The 18250-nt window shown below is 45.4% G+C and overlaps 1 protein-coding gene across 1 annotated transcript in view; it reads right to left on the bottom strand.

Annotated features, from left to right (window-relative positions):
* pcyox1l (prenylcysteine oxidase 1 like) overlaps window positions 1-18250 on the bottom strand; it is a 45827-nt gene that overhangs the window by 23182 nt on the left and 4395 nt on the right. The window contains exons 3-4 of the mRNA XM_033029618.1: window positions 14690-14864; window positions 11883-12094 (exon numbers count right to left, since the gene is read on the bottom strand). Coding sequence (XP_032885509.1) covers window positions 11883-12094; window positions 14690-14864 — 387 coding nt within the window. The remainder of the gene's footprint in view (window positions 1-11882; window positions 12095-14689; window positions 14865-18250) is intronic.

Below are 18250 nucleotides of genomic sequence, written 5' to 3'. Positions count from 1 at the left end.
AGTGCATGACCATAGACTTTGCTATGCTGTATTCCATCTGGCAGTTCTTTGCCCTCTCTCCCTACCTGTCCATATCCTTTTGCAGGCTCCCTGCTTCCTCAATATCACCTGCCTCTCCACCTATCTTTGTATGATTTGTAATCTTGGCCACAAAGTCATCAATTCCATCACCAGATCATTAACATAAAACGTGAAAAATTGCAGACCCAACACCGACCCTTGCAGAACAACGCTAGTCTCCGGCAGCCACTCAGAAAAAGACGCCTTTATTCCCTCTCTTTGCCTTCTTGCGAGTCAACCAATCTTCTATCCATGCTAATACCTTGCCTCTAATACCAAGGGCTACTATGCTGTTTAACAGCCTCACATGCAGCACCTTATCATGTGCCTGCTGAAAATCTAAGTAAACAACATTCACTGACTGTCTATCTTGCGTGTTACTTTTTCTTTGTTACTTCCTCAAAGAATTCCAAAAGATTTGCCAGACGAGATCCCCCTTTGCTGGGACTATGCTGACTTCAGCCTATTTTATCAGATGCTTCCAAGTACCCTGAAATCTCATCCTAATAATGACCCCAAAATCTTACCAACCACTGAAGTCAGACTAACCGGCCTATAATTTATTTTGCCTCATTTCCTTCCTAATTTAGAAGACAATTTAAGTATTAATGTGTAAATCCTGTAATACAATTTGTTTTGTTTTTATAAAGTTGCAACATACAGTTTAAATAAAAGAAGCAAATTGTAAGATTTCATCTTGCATCTGTTTATAGCAATACTGAATTGTTAGTTTGCAAGTCATTGGCGTGGTAAGTGGAGCTAATTTAACTAATATCAATTGCTTCTTCAACTTCAGGTGTTTATAAAAAGTTTATTCAGCGGTTGTGGAATTGAACTGCTGGGTGGAATTTTCAGAGGTAGTGCTTCCATTAAATATATCCTGCTAAATCTCCAAGTCACAAATAAGAAAGTGCATGCCTCTTCCAGCTATCACTGCAAATATTAGCACCAAGACACATTCAGTTGCCAGTGATATGGACTCTGGTCAACTTGTTCGTGCTTATCAGTGATCTGGAGAACTTTGTTCACTGTGCAATTCATTGGAAAGGAACGCGAGTTGGCCATGTGGTTGCACTTACAACCCAGCGGTATGAATATTGATTTCCCTAATTTCAAGTAACCCCTGCATTCCCTGTCTCTCTGCCCCTCCCCCACCCACTCTGGTCGTCCTGCCAGTTCCACTGTTTCCATCCATATATCCCTTCCTTATCACCTCTTTCACAGCCAACAACAGACCATTGTGGGCTCCACCTTTCCTAGGTCATCGGTGCCAGCTCTGAGTTTTTCGGAACCTTTTCATACCTCTAGTTTCCCTTCCCCCCCCCCCAAATGCTCAGTCTGAAGAATGGTTTCGACCCGAGACGTCACCTATTATTTTTCTCCAGAGTTGCTGCCTTTCTCACTGAGTTGCTCCAGCATTTTGTGTCTTTCTTCAGTGGCAACCCATCGAGCCTGATATGGTCACCAGATATAAAGGAAGAAGTGATATCTGAAAGGTACCAGTAAACTGAAGATCATATGATTAATCAACTAATTCATCCTTCTTAAAATTATTGGTTTAAGTAAATAAACATAAAATGTGCTTGAAGTACTCAGAACTGATTCTGGTATTGTTGAGGAAGCAGGGAGCCGGCAAACGGATTTGGACAGGTAGGGAGAGTGGGTAAAGAAGTGCCTGATGGAATACAGCATAGCAAAGTGCTTGGTAATGCATCCTGGTAGAAATAATTAAAAATGTTATTCTTTTGAAAAACACCAGTACAAAAGTAATGTATTTTTGTCCATTTATTGTGGTCCCAATCAATTTCACCTGCATTGAAATTTAATTGGACATTAAACAAAATGGCGCACAATGAAACACTTAAAAATAATTTCAGGGTTGTTACACAAGATCCAGAAAATTAATCTGGACACACACAGAAGGCGGTTGCTTCTGTAATGCTGACATGGTTTCTCAGTTCCCAGGCTGCTCTTGCTTGAGCACTGCAACTAACTTATGTGCGTGGCGAGGGAATTGATCCAGGCCACAATCAGTGTGCATAACTACATTACTTTAGTACTTAGCTTTTTCGAAAGATTACCATTTCAATATCTTACAGAACAGGAAATTAGGGAAACTAGCTCTATGAGGGAGCTTTGACCGTTGTCCTGGGGAACATAGTTGGGCCACTTGTGTGACAACATGGTCTTGCCAAATTTAGTATCAAACTGTAGGTTTGCAGGTAAGTAAATTACTTATGGTTCTCAATACCTCCACAATGAAATAACACCCTCCGAGAACCACTCCACGGAGTTGTTTCACTGCGCTAAAGCCGCACAACTCTGACTCCATGATTACACCCACCTTCCAACCTGTATGGTTTGTCCAAATTCCTTCCAAAACAGTCCTATCTTTTCTTCAACCCACAAACACTTAACTGCCAGTTTTACCTTGGAGATCAACTGCACCCAAATTAATTTTCTCCCCCCACATATTCCCTATCCCACCGCGTGCCTCACAAACTTGGTAACCTTCGGAACCCAATCAATGAAAGGATCAGATGGCACATCTACGGCTTGAAAATATGTTGGAACATGTACCATAATGGGGGGGGGAGGGGCTATATTTAACAAGCAGGTTTAACCTCATTTAGCACATTCTTCCTGTTTGGTGATTTTCAATCTGGAGGAGAATTTGCAAAGGTTCAATAGATATTTCAGTTTAAATCAAAGACATCAAATTGGTTCACAGTCCTATAAGAATCCAATTATCTGTTAACCTTTAAATTTTACATTTTGAGTAAGTTTCTATGAGAAAAGCAGCTTAATTTTTTTTTACTTCAATAACAGTTAACAGATAATAGATTACTGTGCAGACACAGAACAAGGACAATTGCTAATAACAAAAATTCAGCAAAGCAACAAATTATGTTGGGTCTCGCCCTATAAACGTACCCACCATTGTTTGGGAAAGTTCAGGACTGGGCCTGTCCCACTTTCACGGCCTAATTCACGACCTTTTTTACTTGTGAATATTTCTCATCAGGCTAGAAAAACGGCCCAACCTACTTGATGCCACGAGTATCAATGACTAGCATCACGACCTACCTACGACCTACCTACGACCTCGTGACGACCATGCTGCGAGTACGAGTCAAGGGAAAACTCGGCAGAGGTCGTGAATTAAGTCGTGAAAGTGGGACAGGCCCTTTACTGGGAAGTTACTGAAGACCAACCTATTGATGTGTTAAACTAGGAACTGCAGATGCAGGTTTACAAAAACAAACAAACAAAGTGCTGGAGGAACACAGTGGGGCAGGCAGCATTCCTGGAGAACAAAGATAAGTGATGTTTCGGGTGGGGACTCTTCTTCAGACCCGACCTGAAACATCACCTGTACATGTTCTCCAGGTATGCTGCCTCACCCAGTGAATTGCTCTAGCACTTTGCGTCAGATTCCATCGAGCTAAAATGAAAGGAAGAATAAAAATGTTAGATACCAGCAGCCATTACAATCTCAAGCTCAAAACTTCTAATGCACTAAATTCTGAGCTCCTGTCCCATGTGTATGATTATTACTTATTTTTATTATATGTTAAATCCAACAAGAATTTAACTATATTACCATCATCAAACTCTCCATTATTAACATTCTGGGAAATCATTATGGACTAGTAGTCAACTAAATACATGAAGAAGACAGACACTAGAAACTTTGAACAATGACCCCCTTCCTAAAATCTTTCTGCCTTCGTACACAATACATGTCAGGACGGCGATGGAATACTGCTTACTTTCCTGAATTCAGGGTCAACAACGCTCATGAAGCTAAACACCATCCAGGACTAAGCAGCCTGACAGATTGATACCATATGCTCCACCTTCACTCCCTCCAATACCAGTGCACAGGGCTGTAGAACAAACTATAGCCTAGTGTTCCCAGCATCTGGAGTTGTCCCAGATCCTTGTCTAATTCTATATCCGGGAAGCTATCAGATGATAGGGTGGGTGGTACACAAAAATGCTGGAGAAACTCAGCGGGTGCAGCAGCATCTATGGAGCGAAGGAAATAGGCGACGTTTCGGGCCGAAACCCTTCTTCAGACTGATAGGGGGTGGGGGGGGAGAAGGAAGGAAAAAGGGAGGAGGAGGAGCCCGAGGGCGGGGGGATGGGAGCCTGGACTGGAGCCTGGACTCTGCACTGGGCCTGGAGCCTCCACGCTGCTCACTCCCACTCTCCTGGGCTTAACTCCACTGGGTCCTAGTGCCCATCTGCCCAGCCTTGCTAACCTCAGTGGCTGTTCCACTGACTCTCCCCCATCCCCCTCCAACTATGTCACCCCCGCTCTTCCCCACCCACATTACAGCCCTCTCACCCCCCCCCCACCCCTCCAACACCCACAACCCCCCCCCCCCCCCCCACACATCGCCCCGTCCCCAGTCTACCCACCTGCCTTCCTTTGGCCCCAACTCCCATCCCTGCAGGGTGTTCACCATCCCCCCCGACCTCCCCCTCTCCCACACCCAACAGTCTGTCCTCAGCAGAGGTCTCACCTTTGTCCCCCTCCGTCCCCATCTCAATGAGTTCCGCGCCCACCATGACTTGGAGCGCTTCTACCGTCGCCTCCGCCTCACAGCGCACTTCCATGGGAAGGAGTCCTCGCCCCCCAATGATGACCCTTTTTCCCGTCTCCAACGCACCCCCTCCTCGTGGAACCCCTCTCGTAAAGTCCCGGCTCTGGAACTCTTTATCCAGAACTGCCGCCGCGACGTCAACCGCCTCAACTTCTCCACTCCCCTGTCTCACTCCAACCTCTCCCCCCCTGAACGCACTGCCATCGAATCACTCCGCAAAAACCCAGATTGGGTTATCAAACCAGCCGACAAGGGAGGTGCCGTGGTAGTCTGGCGCGTCGATCTCTACAAAGCTGAGGCCACGCGCCAACTCTCGGACACCTCCTCCTACTTACCCTTGGACCATGACCCCACTGACGAGCACCAGGTCACCATATCTAGCACCATCACCGACTTCATCAATTCCCACGCCCTGCCCGACCAAGCTTCCAACCTCATCGTTCCCCAGCCCCGCACGGCCCATTTTTACCTTCTCCCCAAAATCCACACACCCGGCTCTCCCGGCAGACCCATTGTCTCTGCTTGTTCGTGCCCCACCGAACTCATCTCCACATACCTTGACTCCATACTATGCCCCCTGGTCAAATCCCTTCCCACCTATGTTCTAGACACCTCAGACACTCTCCGCAGCCTCCACGCATTCCACTCTCTAGGCCCTCACCCCATCATCTTCACCATGGATGTCCAGTCACTCTACACCTCCATCCCCCACCACGATGGCCTCAAAGCCCTCCGGTTCTTCCTCGACCAGAGGAGCAACCTATACCCAGCCACTGACACCCTCCTCCGCCTAGCGGAGTTGGTCCTCACCCTCAGCAACTTTACGTTTGACTCCTCCCATTTCCTCCAAACACAAGGCGTAGCTATGGGCACACGCATGGGCCCCAGCTACGCCTGCGTCTTTGTCGGGTACGTTGAACAATCCTTGTTCGAGACGTACCAGGGCCCCATCCCCGACCTCTACCTCCGTTACATTGACTGCTTTGGGGCCACCTCCTGCACCCACACACAACTGACTGACTTCATCCACTTCACCACCAACTTCCATCCGGCACTCCAATACACCTGGACCATTTCCGACACTTCCCTACCATTCCTTGACCTCACCATCTCCATCGCAGGGGACAGACTTCTGACCGACATACACTACAAACCAACTGACTCACATGGCTATCTGGACTACACGTCTTCCCACCCTGCCCCCTGTAAAGACTCCATTCCCTACTCCCAATTCCTCCGCCTACGCCGCATCTGCTCCCAGGATGAGACATTCCACACCAGGGCATCGGAAATGTCCTCGTTCTTCAGGGAACGGGGATTCCCCTCCGCCACCATAGATGAGGCTCGCACCAGGGTCTCATCCATACCCCACAACACTGCTCTCTCTCCCCATCCCCGCACTCGCAACAAGGGCAGAGTCCCCCTAGTCCTCACCTTTCACCCCACCAGCCGGCAAATACAACACATAATCCTCCGCCATTTCCGCCACCTCCAACGTGACCCCACCACTCACCACATCTTCCCATCTCCCCCCATGTCTGCCTTCCGCAAAGACCGCTCCCTCCGCAACCCCTTGTCAATTCTTCCCTTCCCTCCCGTACCACCCCCTCCCCGGGCACTTTCCGTTGCAACCGCAAGAAATGCAACACCTGTCCCTTCACCTCCCCCCTCGACTCCATTCAAGGACCCAAGCAGTCGTTCCAGGTGCGACAAAGGTTCACCAGCATCTCCTCCAACCTCATCTACTGCATCCGCTGCTCTAGACGTCAGCTGATTTACATCGGGGAGACTAAGCGGAGGTTGGGCGATCGTTTCGCCGAACACCTCCGCAATAACCTACCTGAACTCCCGGTGGCTCAGCACTTCAACTCCCCCTCCCATTCCCAATCCAACCTCTCTGTCCTGGGTCTCCTCCATTGCCAGAGTGAGCAACATCGGAAGTTGGAGGAACAGCACCTCATATTCCGCCTCGGTTGCTTGCTTCCCGATGGCATGAACGTTGAATTCTCCCAGTTTTGCTAGCCCTTGCTGTCTCCTCCCCTTCCTTAACCCTCGAGCTGTCTCCTCCCCTCCCCCCGCCCTCGGGCTCCTCCTCCTCCCTTTTTCCTTCCTTCTCCCCCCCCCCACCCAATATCAGTCTGAAGAAGGGTTTCGGCCCGAAACGTCGCCTATTTCCTTCGCTCCATAGATGCTGCTGCACCCGTTGAGTTTCTCCAGCATTTTTGTGTACCTTCGATCTTCCAGCATCTGCAGTTCCTTCTTGAACACAACTATCAGATGATGACTGATTACAAATCCAATCACTCGTTTCAATAAAGATTTTGCTAATGTTGCTTCAGTTTCTTTGACCATATCTGCTGCTGGCAATTTCCACTCTACAATGGAATCAGATTATCTTATTTCACTCCATTTAACTCCGGCATGTTTTTTTAATATAGATTTGAGCTTAATAATTTTTTGCTTCACTTTCTTGCCCGTGGAAATTTCCAACAATGAGACCAATTGATTTTTGCTATCGTGGTGCTGTGGATAGCAGTGAATGGAGATGTAGCATCTCAGATAGATTCAGTGCTCCCCGATCTACCCACATAGATAGTTCAGTTCACTTTGCTGAGGCACTTCAGAGAAGAAAGAAATAGGAATATTTGAATGAGAACTGTGATGCCTCAGATGCTCTCATTGTGATGCCTCAGGAAGGCCTTTTATCTTGACACTTTCCAAATCTATGGACTGACTTACTGCCCTGTTAGCTATAAGACATGCATACATTTAGAACAGGGGTTCCCAACCTTTTTCGTCCCGTTTACCCCTGGCAACTTTAATAGCACATAACAATGTTACTTCGCTACCCGGACGTGGAGTCGAAGGATGAGAAGCCGTAGCAAAGAAGTGGAAGCCAAATAACCGAATGGAAACAAAGCCGAGGAGAAAAGGAATGGGTGGCATTTCTGGTGTGGGGGTTGGGGTCCGATGACAGTGCATCGCAGTCAGTGATTCTGGGTGGGCGGAGGGACCAGCCTATCCCACACCTCTGCTCCACCCGACCCACGGCCCGTCAGTGCAGTGCCGCACTGGGGAGATGATGCGGAGGGCGGCCGTGGCCGTGGGAGAGTGGGGGCTGTCCCGAGGGATGCGCTCCTTCGGCCGCTTAAAACTTGGTGCTCGGGTTCAGAGTGCCCAGTTTGCTATGGCTTGTGTGGGAAAATGACCCCCACCCTCCCGTCTCCACCGGCCAGTGATGTGATGGACGCGGGGGTCTGGACCAATCACTGACCAGTCCCGTCCCCTTGGCGACGTCATGTCCGTTATTTGAATTTTCTGTTGAGCGGCCATTCGGTTAGTTGGCTTGTAGGCCACGCAGCCTTTCGGTTAGGTGGCGTTTCGGCAGAGCGGCCATTCGGTGAGTTTGCCTTTAGGCGACGCCGCCTTTCAGTTAGTTGTTTTTTAGGCGTCCCGCCCTTTAGGTTAGTTTGCATTTAGGCGTCCCACCCTTTCGGCTAGTTGGCGTTTCGGCTTCGTATGCTTTCGGTTATTTGGCGTTTCGAATTAGTTTCCATTCGGTTATTTGGCTTCCACTTCTTTTCTTCGGCTTCTCGTCCTTCTACGCTACGTCCGCACACGGTTATTTCACTTATTTATGAACAACTCAGTCAATGAGAAAAAATATGTACAAATCCAGAATCAACAAATTTACCCCCTGGGGTAAATTTACCTCAGGTTGGGAACCCTTGATTTAGAACATAGAAAAATACAGCACGGTATCAGGCTATTTGGCCCACAATGTCTGTGCTGAACATGATGACAAACTAGTCTAATTTCACCTGTCTGCACATAATCCATACCCTGCATCTCCATGTGCCTATCTAAAAGTCTCTTAAATGCCACTGTCCTATTTGCATCTACCACCCAACCCTGGCAATGCGTTACAGGCACCTCCTTTAAATATCTGTTAAACTTTGGCTCATTTACAATTTAGAAAATAGACAATAGACAATAGGTGCAGGAGTAGGCCATTCGGCCCTTCGAGCCAGCACCGCCATTCAATGTGATCATGGCTGATCATCCCCAATCAGTACCCCATTCCTGCCTTCTCCCCATATCCCCTGACTCCGCCATCTTTAAGACTCCTATCTCTTGAAAGTATCCAGCGAACCGGCCTTCACTGCCCTGAGGCAGAGAATTCCACAGACTTCCGTATAGACAGTTAGTACAAATGAAGTACCACATGAGCTTCATTTATAGCCCACTGTAAACCACATCTGATCTTGAAAGGCAGGAGAGGCAGACCATGAAAGCACCTATTTTGCTATTTGAGACAGCTGACCGATATTTATTGCTGCCAGCCAAATGGCTGGCTAGACGGAAGCTCAGTCTATACAGACCCTCTCAGTTCCACACTTGTCATGTGCAGGTGGCAGATCCAAAAATCTGGAGAGCTTCCCTTCTGTCTTAATTTAGTGACAGCACAAAGAAAATACTGGGGAAAAAAATCAAGAGGTCTTGCTTATCTGAGAAAACTAACCCGAGAAGAAATCCATGTTTAAATTATTCTGCTGAAAGAATACATGGTCTGCAAAGCAAGAAATTTGTCAGTGTAAAAGATACTTGCAGCCAGTTACTGAACAGTATTTTAAGGATACCTGATTTTCTCTAAGCACTGTTAAGCGGCCTTTTCACGGGGCGACTTGACGCAAGAGTTAACCAGAGTTTAACATCGTGGGAACCTCGTGCGATAACAGTACGGCATTCGTGGACCACCGTAGCGCTAACGGCAGGTAGTCGTGTATCTTGGTCACTCGGGAGAAAATTCAAGAAAGTTTGAATTTCTCCAAGAGTGACTTGTACACTTGTGGTTGAGCATTGCAACATTATATGGACGTAGTGGCCAGTGCGATATCCGTAATAACTCTTGCGGGTACCGTGGGAACTCCTGCGAACGGTGAACCCGGAAGCTGGACAGAGGGGACAGAAGGTGAGTAAAAATTGTCTTCTGTGGGATTGAATTTAAAAAATAAATAAAAATAAAGATTTGCATCCGCATATGGACATCAACTTATTCATGAGTTATGTTAATGAGATTCAAGAAAATAACTATAATCTTTAAAAGGGACTTTAAAAGGGACTTTACTGAAAGGTTAGGCATTTTTATGGTCCGTGAGAAAATGTTCACATGTACTTCTTTGAGAGATACAGCTCGGAGTCCTCGCCGACTAGCGATCGATGCCTTTCCGAAGCAGGGTCCGGAACGCTACAAATCAATGTTCTCCAGAGACCCGTGTAAGGAGTGAACTGCACATGGGGGAGGAAAAAAAATCACACTGGAAGGCAAAAAATCTTCCGTTGGCATTATTGGGATAAATTTAATGCTGAAAAGCCAGGACTCAAATTTCCCAAACTACTAGATCTGGAAATGGGCAGAATTCCCCCTACACTTTGTTAAACCTCTTTTCAATTGCAGATTACAGTCGGTTTCCAGAGGGCTAGTATGGACATTGTGGGCCAAATGGATTCTTGGGCTGGCAGCTCAGTCACTCAAACCTATTGTGCTGGCAGCTCACTCACTCACGGCTGGTGGGCTGGCAGTTGACTCACGGCTATTCCTTGAAATTCCATTTCAAGCAGGGTGCAAGGCCACCAAATTCAAGTGCAGTTTCTGACCACTTCAAGCAGGGTGCAAGACCACCAAATTCAAGTGCAGTTTCATACAATTTCAAGCAGGGTGCAAGCCACTAAAGACAGTGAGTCGTGACCTCTCCCTCCTCCATCTTGCAGAGACTGAGCTATGCCCACACCTGGGTTTTATAGTCCCTCCCCCCTCCTACCAGAAGGGCCGTGGCTTTCATGGCGTGATTGACAGGAGAGAGAATCTCAACATTTTTTAAACACTAATAACTCTTTTATTTTTCATCGATGGGTTAAATCCTCGGCACCTGATGAGCGGAGGGGGACTCTGAGTAAGATGGCCAAAAATCACAGCCATAAGTGGCAGCGCTTTTTCTAAAATCAATATACAGAACAACTGGAAGTGGTCAAGATCAGACTTTTAGTAATATATAGATATGCAAAGATATTGGTTTACCATATACTGAGATTAAACGTACCAAATGTGCAATAATTTAGGTTGTGCTATGCTGTGCTGTTTCAACACTCCCAATTAGGAACAGAAGAATATTGTCGTCAACTTTATATGTCACATACACCTACGAGATGTGCGGTAAAATGAAAGTGGCTATGCCTACGGATTGTGCAAAAACTACAGAATAGAATAGAACAGAATCATATTTACGTTAGAAAAAAAACAATTTAAAAAAGACATAACTGTAAATTAGTACAGTAAATTACTCTCTGGTGAGGTAAGAGTTTACAGTCCTGATGGGTCTGTGGGAAGAAACTCTGTCTCATTCTCTCTGTTTTCAAAGCATGACAGCGGAGGCGTTTGCCTGACCGTAGTAGCTGGAACAGCCCGTTGCTGGGGTGGTAGGGGTCCCCCATAATGTTGCTGGCTCTGGATCTGCACCTTCTGATGTGTAGGCCCTGCAGGGGGGCGAGTTTAGTTCCCATACTGCGTTCAGCCGAACGCACTACTCTCTGCAGAGCCATCCTGTCCTGGGCAGAGCAGTTCCCAAACCAGATTGTGATGTTGCCGGCCAAGATGCTTTCTACAGCCCCAGAGTAGAAGCACTGAAGGATCCTCAGAGAGACTCTGAATTTCCTCAGCTGCCTGAGGTGGTAAAGGCGCTGCTTTACCTTACTCACCAGTGCACCAGAGTGCCAGATCAACTACCTCCTCCCGGTAGGCCTTCTCATCGTTATCGGAGATCAGGCCCACCATCACAGTGTCATCAGCAAACTTGATTATGGAGTTGGAGCTGAACCTGGCCACACAGTCATGTGTGTACAGGGAGTACAGTAGGGGGCTGAGGACGCAACCCCAGGGGGATCCTGTGTTCAGGGTGAGGGTGTTCGATGTATATCTTCCCATCTTGACCACCTGGGGCCTTTTATTGCATGCCATTTATACCCAGGACCGTAATTATCAGCAATAATGTTCTCCTGCATGTTTCTAACTTTAAATTATTAAACAATCAACTTAAAAAATATAAATGAACAGAACCTCAGTGTTTATTACATTGCAACTGTATAACTTTTTATACCTGTTAATTTATACCTGTTGTTTGTTGAGTATTCAGATACAAAAGGAATACATACCAACAAATGCAGGCAAGGACGGTGATTGACCATAGTTGACTCTGGTAACTGCAGTCACTATTTCATCAACGAAGCGCTGAGAGATTCCCAGTTCCTGCAGGGTTTCTGCCACAGAGCGCTGGGTCAGGTTAATGAAACGCTCCCCACCCAATGACTGCATCATCTCCTCCACTGTACTGAACGCATAGCCATGGGTCTGGTACTTGTAGATCCTGTGCCAAATTATATCATAAAATTACTTATTTTCCTTTACAACTTTTATGACTTATTTTTATTTGCAACTTTAAACTCAATTGATATATTAATTAATTTAACAATTTACATTCTTTTTTTAAGAAATCATTGTTGGCTATTCGGAAAGAGAATGCTGGAAATACTCAGCAGGTCATGCTGCATCGACAGGAAGAAAAACAGTTGACGTTTTAGGTCATCTAAGGAAGTAAATGAAGCTTGCTAAACTGCAGGGAGGGGTGATGTCTCTGGCAGGGTGAAACCATGGAGACATGGGGATAATGCGTAAACAGGTTATCTGATCACTTCAGTGAATGGGGGGGAATTAGAAAATTGTGAAGTGCAGAGCAGGAGGAAATGGCCAGCAGGTCAGGTTTCAGTATATGCTCTACTTCCAGAGGAAAAAGCGAGGAAAAAACTACCTGAACGAATATCACAGACAGTTGCAAGGTGATAATTGCTGGCCTTATCCTCCTGCTCTGCATTTCACAACTCCCACAGTCCTTTATGCATGTTTGTGTTCGCTGATTGCTGCTCATTTACAGTTTATCGTCATTTGTTTACACTTAACGGGACCTTGGTTTCACACCATCAATGACACCTTTCTCCCTGCAGCTTTACAAGCTTCTTTTGTCTCCGCTTCAGTTCTGACAAAATGTTTCCATTGATTCTGTTTCATCTTTCCACAGATGGTCTTGACTCTGTATCAGGACCTGATGTATTGTCTTGGCCTAAAACATCAACATCAACATCAACGTATTCGCTGGAATTTAGAAGGATGAGGGGATATCTTATAGAAACATATAAAATTCTTAAAGGATTAGAAAAGCTAGATGCAGGAAAAATGTTCCCGATTTTGGGGGAGTTCAGAACCAGGGGTCACAGTATAAGAATAAGGCCATTTAGGACTGAGATGAAGTAATTTGTTTTCACCCAGAGTGTTGTGAATCTGTGGAATTCTCTACCACAGAAGTCAGTGGAGGCCAATTCACAGGATGTTTTCAAGAAAGAGTTAGATTTAGCTCTTCGGGCTAAAGGAATCGAGGGATTCCTCGTGGGAAGAAGACAGGACAGGTTAATGATTGGGGACGATCAGCCATGATCATAATGAATGGCGGTGCTGGCTCGAAGGGCTGAATGGCCTCCTCCTGCACCTATTTTCTATTTCTATTGATATGGAGAAAATGCAGGAATGGGGTACTGATCTTAGATGATCACCCATGATCATATTGAGTGGCGGAGCTGGCTCGAAGGGCTGAATGGCCTACTCCTGCACCTATTTTCTATGTTTCTATCCCTTTGCCCCAATAGATGCTGCTTGACCTGCTGAGTTTCTATGGCAGTTTAGTTTTTGCTTTTGTTATCCAATCTTATTTGCTCTCTCACACGCCTTTTGAATATTGAATATAATTGAATATAACTTTAATTGTCATTCAGGTATACATATAGACACAGTGCACATTGAATGAAATTTCGTTGCATTGACTCTTCAAGTAGCAGCAGAATATAACATTTATATCAGGCGATCAGTAAAAGTGCTTAGTGTGTCCATAAAAAGTACTTCATGTGCATAGTTCTGTAAAATAGATATGTAGGAAAGTTTTTAAAAGTGGCAATGTATAAGAAAGTTCTAGCCTCAGTTTGATTGTGAGTTCAATAGTCTTATGGCTTGGGGGATGAAGCTGTTGCAGAACCTGGTTGTCCCGCTCTTCATGCTGCGGTACCTCCTCCCAGAGTTCAGCAGTGTAAACAGTCCATATTGTGGGTGTGTGGGGGCTCTGGTAATGCCCTTAGCTCTTGTCAGGCAGCGTTTGTAACCAATGTCCATGATGGAAGGAAGAGAAGTCCCAATGATTTTTTCCGCTGTCCTCACCACTCTCTGAAGGCACTTCCAGTCCGCAGCTGTACAGCCGCCGCACCACATAGAGATGCAGCTGGTCATGACTGATTCAATGGTGCTTCTGTAGAATGTGGTGAGGATGGGAGGGTGGAGGTGTGATCTTCTCATCCTGCGGAGGAAGTACAAATGCTGCTGTGCCCGTTTTACCAGAGATGTGATGTTTGTAGTCCAAGTTAAGGTATCCGTTATATGCACTCCCAGGAACTTGATGCTTTTCAGGAACTTGCCATTTGTTCTTCCTCCTTCCACCATTTTACAATTCCATACATGCTTAAAACCTAACATCTTTCCAGTTCAGAATTAAAGCATTAATTTTGTTTGTCTTACTGAAGATCCTGCCTGGCCTGCTTACTATTTCCATCATTTTCTCCTTCTATTCAAAAACGGAATCTCTGGTATTTATTTCACTGCTGTTTGAGGGTAGTCTGTACTCAAACAAGTTGTTGCCATTGACGTTACCGCAGCCTCCATATTACAACTACCTTGAGATATCCTGATATCATGGAAAACACATTATCAATACAAATTTACTTTTTCATTGAATTTGCACGATTGATAAATGGAATGGAAAAAAAAAAAAATCACATGAAAGTGCCTGTTCTTTGGAGGCAAGCACATTTTTCACAGTTACTCTGCAGCTACAATCGATAATATAAGAATTACACCACACCCATACCTCATGAACTTTTCGAGTATTTCCTCCACCCACATCTGCAGGCGCAGTAAACCAAACCCATATCGCCACCACAATTTAAACATATCCTGGAGATACCAGTCGGTCTCTTCAAATACAAAGTGCTCTCCATTGAAGATTGCAACCTTCTCTGGAACACCTTTTCTGTGCTTCAGTCCTTGAACAGAGAGGGAAAGAAAGATTAACAAATACCATGTTGCTATAGTGATAAGAAGAAAAATGTCAGTTAAATCAACCATGTTTAAATCAAATTCCTCGTATGTTGCAAAACATACTTGGCTAATAAAGTATGATTATGATTATAAGAAATATTTGGGCTTTTATCCAGCTAGATTTAGATTTAGATTTAGATTTTAGATTCCTTTATTGTCATTCAGACCTTTCGGTCTGAACGAAATTATGTTGCCTGCAGCCATACACAGAACCAATAAAAACAAAACATACAATAAACACAAATTAAACATCCACCACAGTGAGTTCACCAAGCACATCCTCACTGTGATGGAGGCAAAGTCTTAGTCTCCGTCTCTTCCCTCCTTGTTCTCCCTCTGCGCTGAGGCGATCGATCCAGGACGGAGATGCCGCCCTCCAGTCCAGCGGACCTCCGTGGTGATGTCGCCGCCGCCGAAAGTCGGAACGCCGTCTCCGCTCCGAGACGGCCCGCCACAGCATCAGCTCCGGGCAGCCGCCCCAGCTCCAGGCCGCCGCCCCAGCTCCGGGTCCCGCAGTCTCCGCTCCGGGCCGCTGCCCCAGCTAGATTTAACTATAAAAGGGGTCTCTAATTGCTGTGCCGTTTAAGACAGTGAATAACAAAAAAAAAGAGTCTGGATCCATTTTCCACGTGTGCTCATGGTATTTTGTGCTATGGATGGTAGCAGAGGGACTGATGCTGGTTTTGGCATCATGAATTGGAGTTGAAATTGGAAAGGAAGTTATTCCAACCTGGCTCGCATTCCTTGATTGACATTTGGTTTGATTCAACAGTCCTGGTTGCCAGGATAGAAAGTGGAGAAGGGCCAGAAACTGATAGAAACAAAAAAGCAGACTTTAAATCTTCTGGAAGTGCATCTAACAATTTTTGTTCCTAAGCTTATTTTGGTTACAGGAAGAAAAGTATTAACAAAGCACTGCATTCATCATCAAAATTGTTTGCATTGCAAACTATAGGGATCCATAACTCAAATGAAAAAAATAACATGCAGTGTGTGAATTAACTACTTTAAAGATTGTGCTTGTGGAACAGCTCAAACAATACATAAGTTTAAGAAAGAACTGCAGATGCGGGAAAAATCGAAGGTAGACAAAAATGCTGGAGTAACTCAGCGGGTGAGGCAGCATCTATGGAGAGAAGGAATAGGCGACATTTCGGGTTGAGACCCTTCTTCAGACTGACGTGGGGGGGGGGGAGGGGTGGGAAGTAGTAAGGACGAGGCAATACATGTGGCATTTTAATAAAACCAATCACATTTACAAGGTTGCTTGTTGATCAAACACAGATAACACAGCACAGAAAGTAATAGGAGAAAAAGCACTTCAAATAAAACTTCAATGAGTTTCTTCGTACAATGATTGCCAATAAAAAACATAATTGCCAACAAATGCAAATTGTTGATCTGGCATGTCGTTCTTTAAAGATTTATGGATGTAAAATTGTGTATTTTTATGCTGTTGGAAACTACAATTAATCAGCGCTTTTACAAATGTTAGGTATAAAGGGGACAGATTTATGTAGCCTTGTCATAGATCAGCATTGGTATTGAAATACCAAGCCCAGATTCACAACAGGCAGATGCTAAGAACCACTTTCAGAATTTCAGCATTAAGGACAACTCAGTGGTAGAAATTATTAAACAGTATAATATTGAACCAAAGGGGCCCTGCACCAGTAGACTATGTGTTAGACTATGGCTACCTCAGCTGAGCCCACTGGAACCTGGCTACCTGAGCTGAGCCCACTGGAACCTGGCTACCTGCATTGGACATCAAGGGAAAGTTTAAATTCTTTGTGCTGGGTTGGATCACATCAGCCTGAGTCTCTATTACTACATGGACCCTGAGAATTGGAAGCATGGGACTTGTTGGCAGTGACTGACTGCAAGTTGCATGGATAGTGCAGATGGCACAGCATGCAGTTCCTGTTCCATCTAATCATACTAAGCATGAAGGTGTCAGTAGGATCAGATATTAGAAAAAGTAAACATTTGCAGTCAGTGGTCTGGCTTGCATTCCACTGGCTGTGGTTGAGCTGGATTTTAATTGTGTTTCCTAGGACAAACTCACTAGTTTCCTGCAAGGCCACAGGAGATGCCTGTGTATGGCATCTCATCACGATAAGCATGAGATTTGCTTTGTGATCTCTGGCCATGTCAGAAACTCCAAATTGCTTAAAATAATCCAGCTGCTTTTGCCCTCAAGTCATATCTGGGCAGTGATAGATGCTCCAGACCAGATGGCTGATGACACATTGTATCTTCAAATATAGGATCCTGATTGTTAGAGCTGCCCAGCAATAAGGAATCGAGGACACATTGAGAGTAGGGAAGATTCAAACAAGAGGATCCTATATTTGAGAATGATGGGACAGAAGTTTAGGGGTAACATGAGGGGGAATTTCTTTACTCAGAGAGTGGTAGCAGTGTGGAATGAGCTTCCAGTGGCAGTGGTGGAGGCAGGTTCGATTTTATCATTTAAAAATGAATTGGATAGGTATATGGACGGGAAAGAAATGGAGGGTTATGGTCTGAGTGCAGGTAGATGGGACTAGGGGAGAATAAGTGTTCGGAACGGACTAGAAGGGCCGAGATGGCCTGTTTCCGTGCGGTAATCGTTATATGGTTATATCTTACATGAAAGAGGCACTGAGACCAGCCAAGAAATATCAAGTCACCACTTTAGCCAAATATGCAAAGTTCCTTTAATGCAGGAGCATGCATCACCATGCATCTATTTTGTTACAATTTGGCATGTCACCAAATATTCTAACAAACCTTTACAGATGTACTGTAGAAAGTACCTTGGCTGGGTTCATCATGGCCTGTGATTCCAATGCACAGGAATGCACTGAGTGGTGGACCCAGCCCAGTCTCTCACGGCCTCCTCTCCATTGAATAAATCCACGAGGTGCTGCCTCAAGTAGGTAGCATCAATCATCAAGGATACCATGCATCCAGCCCATGCCCTCTTCTGACTGCTACCAGCAGGCAGGAGGCAGAGACCTTAAGTTGCATGCCACCAGGTTCAGGAACAGGAACAACTGCTTTCCTACAACCATTAGGTTCGTCCAGACAACCATACCCTATCTCAAAAATGAACACTGCGTTACCATAGACATGTTTTTTTCTCTAATTGTGTTTTGCATTAATGATTTGATTTTTTAGCAGAGCTTTTCTTTCTTTTTTTTCTGTCCTGCAGAATTTTATGTGTCATTTATACACAATTGTGTCATTTATACATAATTTATAGTTTTGTGTGTTTGAGTCTGTGCCGGTGATGCTGCCGCAAACAAGATGTTAACTGCACCTGTATCTCATCATATGTGTGCAT

The sequence above is a fragment of the Amblyraja radiata genome, chromosome 11, assembly GCF_010909765.2.
Source record: "Amblyraja radiata isolate CabotCenter1 chromosome 11, sAmbRad1.1.pri, whole genome shotgun sequence".
NCBI classification, from domain to species: domain Eukaryota; kingdom Metazoa; phylum Chordata; class Chondrichthyes; order Rajiformes; family Rajidae; genus Amblyraja; species Amblyraja radiata.
The sequence above is the reverse complement of the archived record's forward strand: the minus strand, read 5'-3'. Positions and strand labels throughout refer to the sequence as shown.